The sequence below is a fragment of the Pempheris klunzingeri genome, chromosome 7 (genome assembly GCF_042242105.1).
Source record: "Pempheris klunzingeri isolate RE-2024b chromosome 7, fPemKlu1.hap1, whole genome shotgun sequence".
Taxonomy (NCBI): Eukaryota; Metazoa; Chordata; class Actinopteri; order Acropomatiformes; family Pempheridae; genus Pempheris; species Pempheris klunzingeri.
Window position 1 is genome coordinate 18,405,266 of NC_092018.1, and position 20,206 is coordinate 18,425,471.

General features: G+C 41.2%; 1 protein-coding gene across 1 annotated transcript; it reads right to left on the reverse strand.

Moving 5' to 3' along the window:
• Nucleotides 1-12,143: 12,143 nt before the first annotated feature.
• On the reverse strand, nt 12,144-19,449 carry unc45b (unc-45 myosin chaperone B). Its single transcript, XM_070833512.1, has 20 exons — nt 19,384-19,449; nt 18,483-18,644; nt 18,339-18,375; nt 18,053-18,228; nt 17,795-17,884; nt 17,531-17,698; nt 17,112-17,277; nt 16,774-16,944; nt 16,501-16,672; nt 16,080-16,380; nt 15,763-15,857; nt 15,329-15,470; nt 15,105-15,245; nt 14,823-14,950; nt 14,588-14,654; nt 14,351-14,464; nt 13,946-14,061; nt 13,723-13,840; nt 13,446-13,601; nt 12,144-12,607 (listed from the first exon to the last, which is right to left on the reverse strand). The coding sequence occupies exons 2-20, from the start codon at nt 18,642-18,644 to the stop codon at nt 12,335-12,337; spliced, it is 2,793 nt and encodes a 930-aa protein (XP_070689613.1). The 5' UTR covers nt 19,384-19,449; the 3' UTR covers nt 12,144-12,334.
• Nucleotides 19,450-20,206: the final 757 nt, after the last annotated feature.

Below are 20,206 nucleotides of genomic sequence, written 5' to 3' on the forward strand. Positions count from 1 at the left end.
TCGTCACTGAGCCACAAAAACACTGGTCTGTCTCATTTCCTCATATGCTCTCCATGAATTGTACTGTACCACTCCCTGTCACTCTCTGTACTTCCCTTTTCACTGTTTTTACTCTTTTTTTTTTCCTCCTCCACTCTTCAGAGAAACCGAACGCAGAATGGCACAAGAACTGTGCGTCAGTGTGGGTCCTCTGAGTGAGTGGGAAAAACAGGGATACCGCTGTGGAGTGAGGAGTAGGGGCTTAACAGAAACAAAAATCTGGACTTTGTCTGATAAGCTCTGGCAAGCCTGCAGTCACCATCCCACCTGCATATAAATGCACCTGCAGATCTCAGAGCCTTGAATATTGCACAATGTCTTTCTGCTTCATCAGTGTTTGTGGTCCTCCAGTCAGCTGTTCTGCAATCCAGCAATCATATCGAAACCAAATCAGAATCTCTTGCAAAATATACACACTCAATGGAGCAGGCTTACTATCAATTAAAGTACTACTGTAACTATGTGACAATTCTACAGGCTGTGTTACTTATCAGAAATCATCAAATATGCCGTAGCCATATTCAAAAATAGTCTTCAAAAGGAGAGTTGTGTCTTCAGATGAATACATGATGACACACGCTCACACACACTCCTTATCTCCACTGGATCCTTATGTGGACTGGATATTTGCGTGTGTGCCAGCTCTTCTGTTGCTATAAACATAGACATATCTCCAATACAGATACATTTTAGCTGGAAGCACACCTCTCAGCTACAGCTTTGTTTGGGTCTATGCATTATTTATACCTCATCTATCATTTTAAAATGACACCCACTCTTAAGTATTTCCCTCAAACATAAGCACATATGGTCACATGAAACCTGTCAACTCATCCTGAATGAAAAGCTTGTTTGTCATACAACTTTTTGTGACTAGAACTGAGGAAAACATTACCTAAAGCATGTTATCAATCATTATCTGTGTCATTAGAAATCGGAATATTTCTCTTCCCCCTGTGTGATGAGGTGTTGATCCACCTGAGCCATCACACTGCATGACTGTGTGCTATGAACCTGAGGAATGTTAATGAGCCTGCCGGCCTGTCTGGCTCTGCTCAGCCCTGACCTGAGTGTCAGTATTAAAAGGGATTGTTTGGACCTCTCTCTCTCTCTCTCTCTCTCTCTCTCTCACCTGACCCCACAACCCAGCCGGTGCTCCAACAGACTGTTTCCAGAACAATCTATGCGAGGCCCGCAGCTGTAGCGCACAACAGCAGGTCTGTTGTTCACTTCTCAACAAAAGGGAGGCAGACAGATGGTTGGACATGAAAATGGACGGATCATCCTAATCAGCCATGCCTTAACAGTGTCAAACACTCCCATTACAAACACCACTGCCATACCGGAGCATAACAAGGGAAAAAGAGAGCACATGTACACTATTACATATATGTGAGTTGTAATTCATTACTGCGATGTAATCACATTACTGTGAGCTACATATGAAGATATGTGTCCTTGTCAAATCAATGCTTCAGACAGATAGTGAATGTTATGTGGTGTGGTTGAGGACCAAATGGGTAAACTGATACAACTGATCAATAAAAAAGAAACTGCATACTGGTCTGTGTAGAGAAGTTGAGTTGATGATTGTGTGTGTGTTCCTTTGTGAAAGTCAAGATAATAAAGACTTCATACAGATTTCATCATAAAACTGTGCAACACCATGTTAGCACAATGCAGACCAATGGAGACCAAACTGTTGCAACTGCAAAGTTTCTTCACAAACTCATGACAGCTCTCCCTGTCACTGTCTTTGTCAAAACCCAGACTTCAGCAATGTACTTTTCGCTCACTTCATCTCTCCTACTTGTGAAACACGTTGTGACCTCTACTTTTGCTATATAAACAAACGTTACTTAGCTCTTCTCTCCGTCAGTCTCCCTTTTCCTAAACAACTCTCTTCCCACTCGTCCAAACGCCCTTGTCAGAAACTCTACCACCCTTCGAACAAACACACTTGAGTCCAGATCAAACACTGGCTCTCATGCCATATCTCCTCCATGGTTTCAGGGATAATGCCAAGGGTGCCAGTCAGCCCCTGTGGAAGTCAGACAGCCACTCTGTAGCCAAGCACTCCTGGCACGGAAAATAAGTTTTTGAGTGCAGACATGAGCTGTCTGGTATGATGGAAATGCAGATCCAATGCAGACTGCATCTGAACAGTTAAAAAGTCTAAGTAGCTGTGTTAATACCGCCTCACTGGCCTCAGTAGGCAAGGTAGTGGTAATAATAATGACTGCAGCAATCAGTACAGATCAATCAGTCACCAGCCACTTGTTTTTTAATTACACATAATTTACAAATCATTTATCTCTTCCCATAGGGAAATCTGGTTCTTTACAATTAGGACAAAAGTGGAACAGCCATTACAACAGTAAAGCGCAACAATTTTCAAAACATCTGATCATAACATCAGGGCTGAGAGTTACTCAAAGAGGCTCCCACAGTTTCTTTCACCAGGACACAGATACTACATATACTGTAGGTTCCTTTTTGGTCTGCTTTGCTTCAGTCCCCAGATACTATTGGATTACTGCAGCAGATTGGAGACATAATGGAGAATCAATAGCAGACCAGCAATGCAGAGCACCGAGGACTCGACTGCTGGGCTTTCATGACCTTCACAATCCCCGACTGTGAGATGTTAGATAAGCACAGATATCTGGATTTGGATGAATACAATCAAGAAGATGCATGGGGAGTCAGCTTAGCTCAGCCTGCAGGGGATCGGCTTCATCAACTTAACGGCTCTGATCCTTGACTACAGCTCACAGAAACTCTCCTAAAAAATTATTTACTCAGAAATATTGTTCAGTTGCATTGTTGCTTGTCTTGTGTAATCTAGAACTAAATATTGCAGCACTACAGGCAACATCATAAAATTTCAATGAAATTAAGTGTGAAATAATGATACCAAATTTCCCAAAAGTACTATGTATCAAGGCTAAATGTATATGTGGTGTAGTCGTAATCTTTCTGATGCCTTGTGTAAAAACACTTGTTCCCTGTTTCGTGTGTGAGTGTTGTTACATAATTGACTTAGTTACCCCATCCGTGTTAAATAGTTGCTTCTGTGAAATGTGTCGTGGTGGTGAATCATGCGGCTAGGAAACAAACATCTAATGTGTGGCCTCCCCACCACTAGCCAAGCAGAAATGATCAGTCTTATATAAAAAATAAACGATTTTTAGTCCTCCACCAACTCAAAGCCATTCTGGTTTATCCCCTAGCTGTTGTGGATTTTTCAAGAAAGGCAGTTTTTCTCACAGACAAATCGTGAGACAAGCAGAGGAGTGGAAAATGCTTGGTGGGGCGCAGATGGAGGGACAAAGAAGAGGGAAACACTGTCTTTGTGACATGTCCAGTAAAACAGAAATATCAGCTCATGAAACCTATTCAAACACAGTGTTTCAACAAACTACAAATACACACAAAGTAAATAGAACATAACATGTAGACAGTCTCAACATGTAAATGTGCACGCAAGCATACAGGTTTTGTGGCTCTGTAAACATAGCCACACATCTTATGCACACACCCTCTGTGTTCTCTGTCCCTGCTGAGCCCCCACAACAAATGAAGCTGCATAATAGGAGGCATGTATTATTTTGGATTGTTTTTGGAGCATTCTGTTCTACATTTCACTGTATCCTCTGGAGGTGTGTTTGTTTTCATCATCCCTCTGAGGGACGAGCTGTGCTGCAGCTTTAGAGTAGTGTCGACTGTGCACCACTGCAGAGCTGGCAAAGAAGTGTGTGTGTGAGTGTGCGTGGACACCATATGTGTGGACATGACAAAATAGCCACATAGCCTCTGTAGCCACACTGGCAGCCATAGTTTATGTTTGATTGGTTGGATTATGAATGTAGAGACAACTTGTATTGTTATTACTACTTGTTGCGTAAATCAAAAGGGTTTTACCCCAAATCTTTAGCATGTGACATCTAGTGTGTAGCATGTATGTTACAATGCTTACATGTTACCTACTGTAATCTAATGATTAATGTGTCATGTCAAAATGCTAATGTCAAACCTTTAGCATGTTACAGTATTTTGGTATTGATCTCAGAGTGCAGCAGAGTTTTAGGACATCATAAAGTGACATCCATCCCATGACTGGGCAGTGTTGTACAAACAGACTGATCAACCTGCCAACAGAGCCAGTGTGGCTGAAAATACAATGATCTATGTCTTACCAACATGATGCTATCAGGGGGAACAAAGTGCAAAGAACGGAGCTCTATACAGTGAGCGCGACATTGTCCCCGATGCATCATCACACAGTGCAGCATGTACACTGTGTTCTGAGCACTGCATTAAACTGAATACTTGTTTTAGTGGGCTCAGTGGTGTCCTTGTGTGACATATAACACTGACAAGGCAACTATCACCAACTAAATGCATGATTTAACTATTGACAGTGTTTGAACTTTTGGCAACAAGAAATAAAGAGAAACATTAGGTGGGTGGGAAAAGGGACTTACACTCAGAGAGCTATGACCTTTTTGATGTGCTATGAACAGACAGCAAAAAAAAATGAGCTAGACAGAGGAGGGGAATAAAAAAGAAGACAAGGGAGGAAGACAATGGGAGAGAGAACGAGATAGGAAACTAACAGTGTGATAGTTTTAAATATAAAGTTGGATGCTTCCCTCGTGATTTTCACAGCAACAACGTACAACAAAACCACTTCTAGTTTTATTCTCTGTAATAAAGTAAACGCATTGAGCAAGAGAATTAAAACATTTTGTCCTCTAAAGGCAACATGAATACAGGAATCCCAAGGAGAGGACTCAGCCTGTGTATTTGCAATTCAGAGAGTGTCTCACTCTAGTTCCACTCTGCATGAGAGGAGGAGGTCACCCTCTGTGTCCAGAGTCACATGATTCAACTGAAGGAATGGAGGGGGGGCGCATAGAGACAAGTATATGAAGAGAAAACAGAGACGATGTTCTCCAAAGACACAGACACAGAGAGAGGCTGGCCTGATCGAGCGATACACTACTCTCTGAGACAAGGATTTATTTCAGCAGTCTTATTATATTCAACCACCAGTAATATCAAGCTAACCTCAGCCCCTAAAGGAAAGCCCATGGAAAACAGTATCACATGACGAAGAAGAGAGAGATTTGCCCATCCCAGTCAAGCCCAGGTTAGCTTTAGTAAGCCCTGCCCTGGAGTCCAAAGGTCCTCTTTACTCTTCTTTAAGTCACGAGGGTGACTGGCAGATTTATTATTCATATCGCTGTAGGCACAACTGGTTGTGTTTATTATTCTCAGAAGTGGTCAATCATGGGGGTAAGAGGGGATTAGGTCACTCTGCCTTTATTGATATAGAGTCACAGGCTGCTGAAGAAGAAGAGGAAGAATTTCATGCTGTCAAATTTCCGCATTCTTTCTCCCACTTGTTTGTCTTCACCCACCCCTCCATGTCTTGCTGTCTGACTTTTTCATTTCGCCATCTCTCCTTCGGAGTCTCTCTTTCCAGCCCCCTAGGATCCCCTGAGTGGGCCTCTGCAAGCTAGGGCAGGAAAGTGGGAGGGGGTTGGGGGGGTAAAAACAACAACAACAAACAACAACACCACAACTTCCAAATAATCTGAATTCCTGCGGGGCTGCCAACCCATCGCCCTGCCTGCAACCCTCCAACCAACCAATGGTTATACAAAGAGGCACAATTATGAGCCAATTACGGCTGCAGGCCTCTCTTAGCAGATTTTTTCGTCCTCTCTAAAGCTGGTGCCAACAAGCTGTGGGGCCAAGGAAGGGGGGAACTCCCCATTGGAGAGCATTTAGATCAAAGCAATAACATTGGGAAATTCTACAGCCAGACTCACCTGCGCCAAAGTTAAAGAAAGACATTTTTAACAGACCGTAAGATTGGCATTTGTTGACATTCTTCCCAAGCTTAACATATCCTCGCACAAACATGAATATAGTAGGTCAGTGTAGCAGACACACGACTCTGGTCGACGAACATGTGCTAGGTCACATCATCAAAAATTAGATAAGGCTCTGTAAAGAAGCATTGTTATGATGATTTGTATCTACACTCTGAGAGGAAAATTCTTGTGATTTTGTATTGGAAGGGTACGTTTGGGAGGCTGATTAGAAGTAGTCAAAATATGTCAGAGAGGCTGAGATATCCTGGCTTTTAGTCCCCGGAATGATTAACCCTATGACTAGTAAACTGATCTTCATGGATAAATCCGTGGAGTGCCCCTTTTTGATTTACTTGACATTTTTTTCTTTGAGCATGAACAAGCCAAAAACAGTGATTGCTGGTTATAATGTAAAACTTATTTGTAGGTAGCACCGCTGACTTTAGGTCTACTAAGAAAAGCTGAGTTTCTATACAGGCATTTTTCAAGGATTTCAAACCAAAAGAGCATTCATCCTTTGTTCCGATCAACTTAAAGTTAAGGGGATGATTTCCTATTTGTTACAACTAAGTAACAATAATGTGGGGGAGCTTTAGCATTTTCTAACAAATTTCATATAGTGGTGATAGTACTGATAATAAGAGACAGTAGATTATGAAGTCCTGGTGGCTATCAGTAATATGTGGTATGTGCTGACATGAGTGCAGCCCGGCTGATGAATGAGAACAATAAAACAGATAAAAGAGAGAGAGAGCAGCCCACACTGTGCATAGGTTGAGGTGCAACACAACTGAACAGAGGTGTAGAGGCTGAGCCTCATCTGATCAATAGAATTTGTGGGTCAAACTGCCCACTGACCTGTCTAGGCTTTATGCTACGAAGCACTTTCTTCCTCTACAGTGCTCTGATTCATACTGCTGGCCTGAGAGGAAGTGCAGGAAAAGTGAGGTTTCGAGCACTGATTCCTATTGTGATGAACCCTGAATCATTTTATTTATCTAGTACAAACAACAAACGATCTAATTAATATTTGTAAATGTAGATCCTAACTGCTAATTTAAAATAACCAATATAATTTAAATTTTTTTCTTCGCCGACAAGTTTTTCAACCCACAAAATTATTTCATTCAGTCCATATTTTGAATGCAAAGAAGTGGGACTGTAATGAAAGATTGCTTTCTTTTTAATTTCATTTGTGTGACCCTAACCCTAACCAACCGCATGTTATACTGAAGGACATCCCACAATTGCTACAAGTTGAATGACATGACTGAAATACAGTGACTCCAATGATGTCCATTACAAGAATTGAAACCAAACACTCTGACTCATAAAGATGGATGCCACATTTTGTTTTTATATATTCTTATCAAGCTGTATGGAAACAACCAAGAAATAAGCTCAAATATATTCTACAGTACTACAACAACATGCATTGTTTTGCTCTGCTGCTTCGCAGAAGTTTAAGTTTAGTGATCTGATCAAAGGCTACTGCATCTGATCTGAGAAAATAAACTAGAAAAGAATGACATGAAACATGTCACGAGGATAAAAAGGTTTTGCGGAGACAGGGCAATCCAGATGTTAAAGCGATATAAAAAAGAAAAGAATAACCTGAGATGACAAATACTGCAGAGAAAACAAACACTGGTTTCAACTGGGACATGGCACGTTAGCACTTCGACCCAGAATATAACACTGTAGAGTCTACAGTGTAGACTGAGGGAGTGAGAGAGGATCCTCTGAGAAAAGAATTAGAGTGGGTGTATAAGGAAGAGAGTTCACACTAAACACACACAAACATTACAAGGTGCCGGATTTCATTATCACAACACATTGAGGCATTTTTTTTTCTAATCAGACCATCTTGAATGTAACCAAACCCAACATGGGACCACACCCCTGTGTGTGGACATGAGGCACGTCGGTCAATCAGACCATAATCGGGAATGAGAGAGCACTGAGAACCAATGTTCAGGGCACTGACTTATGTAACTGTCTTAATGAGCCTCATATGCCAGTTATTTTGGTCCTATCACAACTGGATCCCATGGTACAGTAGGAGCATAGTACACAGAGTGCTCTTTGACCCAAAATCACAAGACGGCACTAAAATCCCTATAGCTGCTAATTGCTATGGTACCACTTCCCAGGAAGCTCATACAGCAGGTAAAAGACATATTAATGTCGGTGCAAAAAGGTGACCCACTGCTTTGAATCAGTGCTATTGACCAATGCTTAGTTACCAGGCAGTATCACAATTTAATCACTAATTTAAGAGAACCTGATCCACCACAGTAAAAGCCAAAAAGGAGCTGAGAATAAATGTGATTTGTGTGGACAAGGGTTTGGCTCTACAGTGCTGTGGCACTTCTGCTGCTACTCAGATGGAAAATATTACATAATGCACAGATGCTGCTCACTCTGACAAGCAGCATATCAGCACAAGGGCCGCACAGCACAGGAGCTCAGGTGTTTGTCCCAAGGAGAGAACGAGGGATTTGCATGAGCTGTTTTCCCTTTCAAACATCCACTGCGGCAAGCTGACCGAGCTGGCCCGAGCTGGACCAATTCCACTGCCTCTCAGTCAAATGAGGAAGCAACAGGAAGTTTGTGAAAGAAACCACAGGTTCATAATCCTGTGTTCGATTATTCATCAGGACTTCACACTTGAATCCAAACTGGTGTTAATCTGTAATATTTCAATTGTGTTTTCATGTATTAACCACTTTGCATTTCACACAGCTATAACATGACTGCAACATGAAAAGGCTCACATGGGAAAACATCAGATACACTTCATTGTTCAGCCAACTGAACCATCAGTAAGTCCCGTGACCAGAGTTCTAAACTTAAGAAAAAGCTAATAAAGCACAGTCACATTAGGAATTTCTCCTATTGCATGAATTAAAAAAGAAACAAAAACTGAGTCATGAGGGAAGCATTCAAGTTGTCCAAGATCCTCAGATGAAGGAAACAAAACTTAAGTTTGCAACTGCATCTCTCACAACTCAGAGAAAATAACATCAAAATGTGCCAAAACTTTCCATCTTTCTTGGTAACAAAGCAAAACTCTTCCAAGGACACAAACATTATTTTGTCTGTTAAGATTCAGTATTTTGTCAATGATATGATGCCATATAAACACAATCTCAACAGTTGAACTGAATATAAGTCGAGATCAATCACTGGACACTGCTGTTGTTGAGCTTGCTAAAGCAAATTCCCTGCTCACTGGGCCGCTCTCTGTTTCTCAGCATAATATACATGATAATCAGTTAACTATTTTTCCCTTCGGCTGGCGAAGCCATTTCACAGTCACAGGCTGGCTGCCAGTTACCAGGAGGAAAAATGTAGCACTTCACTGTAAAGAGCAGTGATTATGTGATAGGTACAGAAGCTCAAGCCAGTAAATGAAAGGCTGGTCTAGTGCACTAATGATGCACACAGAAAATATATTTGGAATACAGTCTGTCCCCTGGCCTACAGCACATGTTGTGCTGAAGGGATTCAGCAGCTGTGTGACTGCACACATGCAGTACTTTCTCAGGACTTGGCGTACAAAAGGTTAAACTAATCCAGGTGTTAAGATACCTTCAGGTTCAGATATTGTTGTTAGCATCATTGCACACTCATACACACCACGGGGCTAAGGTCAGATTTCCATTACTATCACATTTAACTTTGTCTCTCTACCCCCTGATGTGTTACACAACCTTCAACATGTTTCATTTCCCATCAAGCTAGACTTCCAGTTTCTAACTAAAAGTGCAAGTCAGACTTACAGGAACATAAACAACAAACTTCCTTATTAATTAGGAAACAGCAGCAATAAGTAAATGTTGATACAGCAAACAGCAAAACACTAGAGACTGTCCTGCAGCTACCCCTTTGGAACTGGTTGTACTACAGGATTTGTCTCAATGCTTCATTTATGTACAGTTTAAGGATTAATTTCACACAGCCTCAACCACCATCTCCGCATTTGATTTCACTCTCTCGCTTTAAATTTGTCTTTTAAATGGTAGTAAAATGAGAAAACATAACCGTATACGTTTAACACATCTGTAGGCTATCTGACCAGAAACAGCTGCTGTGACAGGCGCACCTGCACCTGTCACAGCAGCTGGAGACACTTTGGAGCACCAAACATAAATGTACCTGATGTAATGGTTAATGTCTCACTATAGTTAACCTCAAAGCTATTGTTCACAGCGTACATATCATTCTAAAAAAAAAGAAGTCTGGAGTTTCACACTACTCATACCACACTCTTAGATACCTTTCCAGCGAATCTTCTTCTTCTACAGATAATATTGTCCTCGCTGCAATCCTCTCAAAAAAGCCCGTTGCTCTCCTCCAGCAGTCGTTCTCCAACAAATAAATAAATGCGGTTGACAGAAATATACGCAGCCACCACAAGCTGACTGTGTGGGCTACAACTGAAGAATCAGTCCTCCACTGAGGGCAGCAAGAAGCCCTGTGCGTGTATGTCCCAGCCCTGCCTCTTTACATACAACCAAACCATTCAGTGCACCACCGGGTGCACAAATGAGGAGCGACTCCAAAGTGCCCTCTGCAGGCCTGAACAGACGCCACAAATAACTTCTATTTGCCAAAACAACAATATCTGTTATTTGGCTCAACTCTAATAGCAGTTTAGAAATCTTAAAATCATTATTTCACCTCAGTTTCTGGTTGCATGGTATGAGAGTTTTGGCATCCCTGGGATACTCAGGTTTTGGGTCAGATTACTTTGAAAAGTAGTCTGTCTGAATGCAATTAAAATTAGTAACGCAGTTCATTGGATTACAGAAAAAAAAAAAAGCAATCTACTATAATTTCTTTGAGATTACTTCAACGCTGAATATACTGCACCTTGTGCTGAAAAATGAACACAGCCACAAAAAAATTGTGTTGCAGATATATTTTTTTTCTCTTTGAAGATTTTCAAATCAAATTGCATTTTGCATAATTAAGATTTACAATATTCTCCAAATACCCTAACAAAACAGCATTGGCACAAACTGCAGGTGTATTGTGGGTATTCCACAACACGTGGGATGCTCTTTCTTTTGTATCGTTTGTGTAAGTGGACATAGGTTTTTATGTAAGTGATATTGCTGGGGATGGGGGGCTGTTTTGAAGGGACTGCTCTTGCAAAATGTAGTCTGAATAAAACTACAACAAATCACAAGGCTGCCAGAGTTTAGGCTCCACGGTCAGGCTGAGAAGGAGAGATGCCATCATCCAATCCAGGACCACCAGTAGTATCTCCGAAGGTGTTAAAAGATCATCTTGACGCCTTGGAATCTTCAAATCCTGCAGAAAAACAACTGCATAAATGTATTTCCATCTGTAACCTCACATAAGGCTTCCGTGAAATATCCCACATATCTATGAACTATCTCACTTTTTTTTCATTTAATCATGAATATGGTGTAAATAAAAGAGACATGCAACGCCAACTCTGTAAGGACAAAAATACAAACTAAATTGGCATTGGAGAAGGTTTAAAGCTGGTAAAGTGTCAGAAACCCGCCAGTGAGACCCATAATGTCCATAATCTACAGTAACTGAAGCTACACAGTGAGAAGTGAAACACAATCACAAGCATCTTTACCTGAGAAGCCTTTCTTGGCACATTGCACATTCACCCGACCCTCCTGTGAAAACCATGTAAGTAAGTGTGGCTGAGGCTAGCCGATAATGATCATCGTTGTCATGGGTTTAATGTTCAAATAGTTTTAATACGTTTCCCCCACAGGAAATGTAGGAGGAAGTGTAGATGTTCAAGTATGCTATGGAGAATACTGCATTGCAGGTACCGCAAAACAATTTCAAAATGTCACCATCTGTGCTATTTCAGTTTATGGAAACAAATATTACTGTTCCTAAAAAGCACTGGTAAAATAAAATCACCAGCACCAGTATAAAAATGTGCAATTAAATTTTTATACATTAAATGTGCATCATCTTCCCAGAAGTCAAGCCTTGATGCATAAAACATATGATCATAAGAGGAGTCTTAAATGTAGGTGACACCCTGGCATCTGATCAGCTGACTAATTGGACAGATTAACTCTGAAGCATTTAGGTGTTATCAAACAGGTATTTGGGAATGTGGTATAAACAAGCACATGTAAACTGATCAGTCATTAAACATTCATTCACAGATCACCACAAACGGAAATAATACATTTGATCAAATCCACCACATGTCTTTATTCTACTACCCCAAACAACCACTTAAAAACATTGCTTTATAGATCGTGAGAGATCATCTTCAGAGATTTGGAGCCATGTTGGTGAATCCTTTAATATCTTTAATGTGGAAAAGGCATCTGGAAAAAGTCTATATTTTAATAAGAAAAATGTCCATTGCTGTTATCTCTCCGGTTGCCGGCATCTTAAGATGGGCTGGAGAACGGTTTGATGAGACCAAGATCCATAGCTTTGACCAGGCATGCGCGTGCCACATCGATGGGTTCCTGTCTCTTGGGATTGTCCCCAGCCCTGCCAATCACTGAGAGGATTTCCAACAACTCACTCTCAATCAGCTTCTTAGCTAGCTCATTGTCATCTGAGCTCAGCATGTTGTAGACAATCACAAGGCCACGGTGCTGAATCATGGTGTTGGTGTGGAGACACAACCTCTGTAGGATCTCAAGCCACTGACTGGTCTGTTGGGAGAGATCAGTCAGTCAGTGAAACTCTGAAGGAAAGTGTGTGAATCATGAATCAAAATTGTCACATGCTGCTTTTCAAACTTGTTTTTTTTTATGTACATTTTCAGTTCTAATTAAATTAGACAGTGAAATATATGTCTCTTAAGTGAGGGTTTGAGTAAGTTAGTGTTTGTATAACTCAATGTAATTTCTTATTTTCACTTAAAAGGAAATCTCCATTGGTCAACAAGTTTCAAGAAGTAATTCTCTTCCAGTGGTTTCAGTGGAAAAGCTTAGTCATACAAGTAATGAAATATCCCCTGATATATAATGATGTCAGCGTTATTTCAGCCTGGGCTCAAAGATGACAAATTTATAACAGAGAGCCAGCATTAGTTTAAAAAGGCACACAGGCATTTACCAGGCAGGGAGGGTTGCCAAACCAAAGTTGGTTGTCACAAAAGTTAATTTTGTTAAGCATTACAGATTAACAGCATACTGATTTTGTAATCTTATTAAGAGTTATTCCATATTAACTCTAGAATCCTATCTCACAACGATACGTGGCACAACAAGGTGCATTTTGTCTACTCAACGCATCTCAACGCTACAAATTAAAAGATGCAGCATTACATGATGCCCAAAACAGAACAAGCAGGGGGTAAAGCATCAGTGTCTTTGCTCCTGTGGCAACAGCCTGGTTATGCAAGTTATCAGTTCCTAGGGAAAGCTAGCCAAGGGAATTCTGGGCATTTTTCACAGTGGGGCACACATGCTTTCGCAAACAGATTCCTAGGTGACACTATAATTCCTGTTGTTTGGTAAAAACACTACTGAACACCATTGTACATACCACGCAGGTCAGTTTGGTGCAAAGCTTCTTCTGAGCAGCAGTGAGCATGGCCAGAGCTCCAGCTGCAGCTACCTGAAGCTTTTCCTCATCCTCACCACACAGCAGCACCAGCAGCTTCATCTTATCATTGCCATCTTCCATGTACCGTTCTTGGACCTAAAACAGACAGAGTTGAAATTTTGAATGCACCCACAGGTGTCAGATGCCACAGTTTGCACATGTTAATCATGCATCATCTATTATCATGAGCGCTTTTTTGCTGCATGTACCCTCCTACCTCTTTACATGTAACAAGGTTGCACATGCATTCAGTGGCAGCCTGTCTGATCTGCTCGTGGTCCTCAAACATGTAGTTCTCAATCTCTGGCAGAGCTTTCTCTTTCACAATCTTCACTCTACAAAACAAATGAAAAAAAAACAATAATGCAAAACCTGAAATTGGAAATAAGCAATTGAGCATCACAGAGACCATAGTATCACGTGATGGTGAAGAATATTACCTTAGTTTTTCACTGTAACCTGCCAAGTTGGTGAGGCTTCTCAGGGCTTCATAGTTCTGTATTCCATCCCTGTCTGTCTGAAGGAGGCTAACCAAAGGCCGCACCACCTCATACACCTGTCAACCGAGAAAGACAGGGAGTTGTCTGTAAAAAGTCCTTTTGTTGAACTCCTACGAGGTAAACGAATGAATTTGGAAAGTGGGGAACAAACAAGATTAATAATGATGATAAAAGTGTAAACCAAATTGCAAAAGGAAGGCATTGTCAAAATTTTAAAAATGTGTAATCAAAGGGAGATTGGGACGAATGTGGTGCCTCATTAAATTTCCATTCACCTTCCACCACAATCACTTCAAAGGAGACAGCCATAGAAATAAACAAAGCAGCTAGTGTTGGATGTCTTACCCTTTCACCAGGGAAGGCAATTTCTGGATTGGAAATAGATGCAATCTTGGCAAGGGCGTGGCTGGCCTTCACCTTCCCAGCATCAGTCCCATCCAGAGCAAGTGGTATCAAAGCCTGAGGGCAGAGCCAGCAGAGGTGTTTTCCCATTAGTTTGACTTAGGTAACAGTAGTTACTGTGACTTGATGAGGTGTTGTAGATTCACTTTACATACATTGGTTTCCAAACCTATTACTCACCTTTCCCCCACCTTGTGCTACAATAATACCACGATCTCTGGGACTCTCTGACAATGCTAAGAAAATCCTGGAGATAAAAATTAGAAAACACATTCAACAATCATATATTTCTAAACAATTTTGCAATTGAAGGAGGAGGAAACAAGAGATTCCAGTTCCAGTTGGTTATATGTTTGATGACACATTTTTTTTACAGTCACAGGATCACTTTGCTAAGAGATGCTTCCTCTCCCACCTTGCCAGCATCTCCTTCGTCTCAATAGTCAGTATGGAGTTGTCTGCTTTGACCATGACGGCAAGAGCTGACGTGACTCCAGCGTTCAGCAGTTTTTTCACTCTCTTCTCAATAAAGTCCTTCTTGTCCTGAAAAAAGACAGTATACAAAGTGTGTGAATGTGTGTATGTGTAACATTTTCTGCTTTATCTACATCATTATAGGTGTTGTGGTATGTGCTGCTTCAGAGAATAGTTCAATTTAATTTCTTTTCTTTTTCTGTCAGTTCCCTTATTGTTTTACCTTGGGGTGTTGCTCTGGCACATGTTGCTTTGAGAACTTAGCCAGTTGAACCAGCTCAGGAATTATCTCCTTCTTGTCATAGCAGTTGATGCAGTTAACCAGGGTGCAAGCTACTGCATATAAAATTGTCTTATCCTTAGACTGAAAACACAGAGAAAGGAGAGGTTATTTCTAATTTATAACCAGATATTCTGTATGTCTATTTGTGTCTGTGATTTTCATACCTTGGCAAGTTCAAACATGGCTTTCAGGGCAAGCTCATCCTCAACAAAGTCATCTTTCACATCAGCATCATTAGTCAAATAAGCGAGACCCTCGATTGCCCAGTTCCTTGTTTTGGTATCAATCTTAGGATTACAAAGCCACCTAGAAGAGTAAAGAGACATTCAACAGTATGTGTATTTAGTGATGATGTGAAGTGGTAGGATTGCAAGATATAAGGACATTCTGGTACTGTATACCTATTGTAAGTGATTATATCTGTTATTTTTGTACCAGAATTGGACAATATCAAATTAGGTTTTAAGTACAGTATGTATTTTAAAATATACTGATACTAGTACAGGCTTCCTCGCAGATTTTCTACATACCATTATTTTTTTCCATTATTATGGGCAACAACCCACTAGAGTCTTTAGCAAAATGTTTGCGCACTCACTTTCTGCACTGCTTGGCCAGCTTCTCTGTGGAGCCCTCAGCAAACTGCCTTAAAGCGTAATCATCACCCCCAGCTGAACCCAGTTTACAGAGACCCTGGGAAAGAGATGGACATGAGTATACACACATATGCACGCAGACAAAATCTAAAAACGATATAGTCTAATTTCTTTATATTCTATGTATCAAAGTGAACAACCGGACATTTGTGTCTAGTGTAGTTGAGTTTTTAGAGAGAAGTTTTTCTATGTTTTACTACCCTGTGCTGTCCTGTGATGTACACACTTCAAGCTGTGATTCTTTGCTGCACATACTTACCACCAGTGCACGAATTTTAATTCTCTCATTCTTGGTCTTCTTGTAGATGTCCTTGAGCAGTGACACACCGTTGGTGATGATGAAGCTGGCGCGGCTCATCTTCGAGGAGGAATGGATCAGCGCCTCAATAGCAACCATCTGGTCCACCTCACGTTCAGAGGCACACAGCGCCACCATAATCTCCATTATGCCTTGATGTCCAATCAGAGCATTACCGACATCAAAGGGACCCTGAAGCAGTCCTGAGATGGTGTTGATAGCATGAATGGTCTTGTCCATGTCATTGGGGTCAATTTTGGCTCTGTGGAAAAGGAAGCGAGGACAAGGGAAAGAAAACAGCATAAGAGAGCATAAGTTATGTTACAGCATAAGTTATATTGGCTTGGTCACCATTCAGAAAGTTAGGTAAATGGGGACGTACTTGACATATTCATTACAAATGTCCCTGAAATTGTTTCTCTCTGGGTCACATTTGAGGTCGTCGTGGAGCTTGTTGAGGAGCACACTGGCAATTAGCTGTGTGTTCTCCGTCAAGGGCAGCTGATCTGGCAGTTCAGGAACCTGGCCACAAACCTTGAGGATCTTCTTCAGACCTGGAGAACAAACGCATATGCATATATAGATATCTCATGTCAGGAGATCTGGTATTTAGCACTGGACTGCAGCTCAAACCAGATGCATCTGTCTGGCTCACCATTGTCAATAGTGAAGAGGGTCGTGGCATTGCTTTTATCCTTCTTGTCTTTGCGAGGTACATTCCTGGTCAGGAGGTTCAGTGCCTGGTCTCTACCGTGGCCAGACACCTTCTTACTTGCAACCATCTCCAGCAGTGAGAGAAGAATGGTTTTCAGGTCTTTAGATGCATCTGCAGAGGGACAGATGATATAAAACATTATAGCATTAAAGCTACAGCCATTTCTCCTTTTTTCTCTGTGTGATTCTACTGGCTTTTGCGGAAGATTAAAGATTAAGCAATAAATCCATAACAAAATCTACTTTTTGTTCCAGATACAGATGATGTTTCTGTCTCACCCAAAACCAATGCCTCTTCTTTCCCATATTCCCTTTTATCTGCGCCAGTGAGGGAGTCGTTGATGCATTGGAAGAGGTTGCCGGTTGCCAATGCGATCTCTTCATTGTCAACAGCCATGATGCTGCACATCTTGTCAATGCCCACCAGGTGAGCAACGGCCATGGCCTGTTGAGGGGTAGTGAAAATAAATATACACAATGTACACTTTGTGAAAATAAAATTGGAATTTAAATGTGTGAAACATGATATTACACTTATTTCTAAAGGTATTTCTATAGCCAGAAGTTGTACTTTTGAAGTTTGCTATGTTTTGAAAAGACTACACAGTTGGTATTGTTGTGTTTGAATGTGTTTCTACAAACTCTTTCACTTTCACTTTGCGTTTGTCTTGGCTGATATGCTTGACAAGTCAGCTCACCCGAGCTTTGTGTCCTGTGCACATTCCTGACAGAGTACGAACAGCAGCCAGGATCATCTCCGGTTTGCCTGTTTCTATCATGCTGAGCAGCAGAGGCACTCCGTTGTTCTGGAAGATTCTCTCTGCTCCGGCGTCCTCTCTGGACAGCACAATCAGATTGTTGGCAGCCTAGACATAAAAGGACAAGAAGCACAAGTAAAGCTAAGGGTGCACACTTCTGCATTGTTAATGTCATTCAGTGTTTTTCCTTCTAAAACTACGCACTTTTTCCCTCTTTTCCTTTTCCATTTCGTCATCAAGGAGAATGTCAAACATGTTCTGCACCCTTGAATCTGTCGAGAACGTTGTCTTGAGCTGTGGAGAAGCAAAATACTTAATAACTTTCATCATCTCTTCATTCTGACTTATCCAAATCATATACATGCATTTTGTTTGTGGATGAATACATGTAACAGTGCTGATTTAGTGTTGTGATTCGTGTAGTGTGACACTGTCCCGAGTGTGGGTGTGTTAAATACTGACCTTGGCCTGGATGTCTGCTCCCAGCCTGCGGAGAGTCTCCAGGAAGGTCTTGTTCTTTGGTTCAAGAGTGGCACATCTCTGCACATCTTTGAAAGCCATGTCCAGTTTTCCTAGCTTCTCCAGGGCTTGGCAACGCCGGTACAAGGCTTTAATATCTGCCGCATCAACATCAATTGCTATATAAGAGGAAGAAAGAGTCATAATGAGAGTCTGGCCTTTGGTTACTGTTATTGTTAGGATTGATTCTGTATTTGATGTTGGTTACGTTTCTGTATTTATTCCATACCTTTTGATGCATCAGATGCTGCATTGGCATAGTTTTCCTGTTAGAAAAACAGAAATGTCTAAATACAAGTCTAGATTTGCCAAATAAATTGCAAATATAATGTCTTGGGTGTTTGTTTGTGTGCTGCTTCACCAAATTGCTTACCTTTTTTAGGTAGCATGCTGATCTGTTCCTGTGAATGACAGCAAGCACTTTTTTGTCCTTGCACCCCTTAATGGCTGCAGTGTAGCTCTCAATGGCCTTGTCGATATCTCCTGCCTGGAAGTATTTGTTTCCCTCGTCTTTTAACTGGATCGGGTCACCCATCTGGTAGAAATAAGAAATAATATTATTAATATTAATAATGAAATGTGAAATCTACAGATATACAGATATCCAGCTACCAACCTCATGGTTAACATCTATGTTTCATCAGTTCTTGTGTCTTGCAGTATCGGCTCACCAGCCAAAGCATAATTTAACAATTTCGGTGTCAATCAAAGGTAGATTTAGCATTGTAACTGTAATAAAGGTGCCAAGCTTCGTACCAAAATCATCAACACTCATGAATTTCTGAGTATATTTCAAATAAGGTAAAGATTATAAAAAAAATCAGCTGAACAGTTTTATACTTTTTTCAAAGGAGAAGAGCATTAGAAGTAAGTAGAGGTATAGAAGCAGTTCAACACCCACCCCATACAGACACACCCATACAGAATAGTAATCACTATCTGTCAACATGATGATATTGTTTAAAACTACGGTAGCATTAGAAATGTTTTTTCTCACCATTAGTGCTAATCAGTGTCCTGCTGACCTGGGTCTCCTGTAGCAAATGGCCATGCACATGTTATCTCTAACTTTAAATGGCCTCCCCTCAGGCCTTATTTGGACATAGTCTCGCACCCCAGTTGGAGCCTGCAACAAATGCTACTTTCCTAATGGACACACACTATCTCCTCCTGTTACTTTGATAAGCCCAGTCGATCCCTGTCCGTGTCCTTATCCTAAGTGCCTTCTGCGCAACTGAATGTCACTCAAATGAAAAAAGTAAGCTGTACAGTACCTTTAGGACTGTATGTTGTGTGTCTTGCGCTGTGTAGGATGATCTGGACCTCGAGTCCCCACAAACTTTTTCTGTGTAACCTTCCCCCACCAGCTCCTCAATTTATATTTATAGTGGATCTCAATGAGGTGGGACAGAGCCGAGGTGGACCACCCATCACACATAGGGGTTCACTTTAAGTACACTAAAACCCCAAAGAACAGCTTTGCACAAAAGCTCAGTAGAAACGCTGATTACTTGTGTTGCAACAAATCTCTTCCGATGCCTTTGAATTCCAAGGTTTTATGAATAAAACTGTTATTTTCCATTCAATAAAAACCCTGAGCGTGACCCCCCTCATGGATGGTCTGCTCCTGATAAGGTCTATTTAGGGCACAGACAGCTGAGAACTCACCAGCAAATGCCTGATGCCAAAGTGGCGGGAGGGGGGTTAAAAGAGTGTGTGTGTATGGAGACAGCAGGGAAGGGGGGGGGTGACAGCTGTAGGACCACAGAGGAACCTGGTAACTTCTGGAAAGAGAAAGATCTTCAGCCCCATGACTTGGTGATAGGCATTTTGTTGTGAGGGTTAGAGTAAGGGTCAGCGGTGAGAGAGCGCATTTTATCGAGAAGTGTCCTCACGCATATACAATTACAATGTGTGTATGTTTATGTCTGTTGTTTGAGTGTGACACAGAATACAAGAAAATGAACTAAGACTATGGTTAACTGCTCAGGGTGTTTGTCTGTCTTCAGCACAGCACATGCAGGTGACAGGTGGCAGGATACCAAAATGATTGTGAATAGGAATAAATATGTAGACATCAATGAACAGACTAGATTA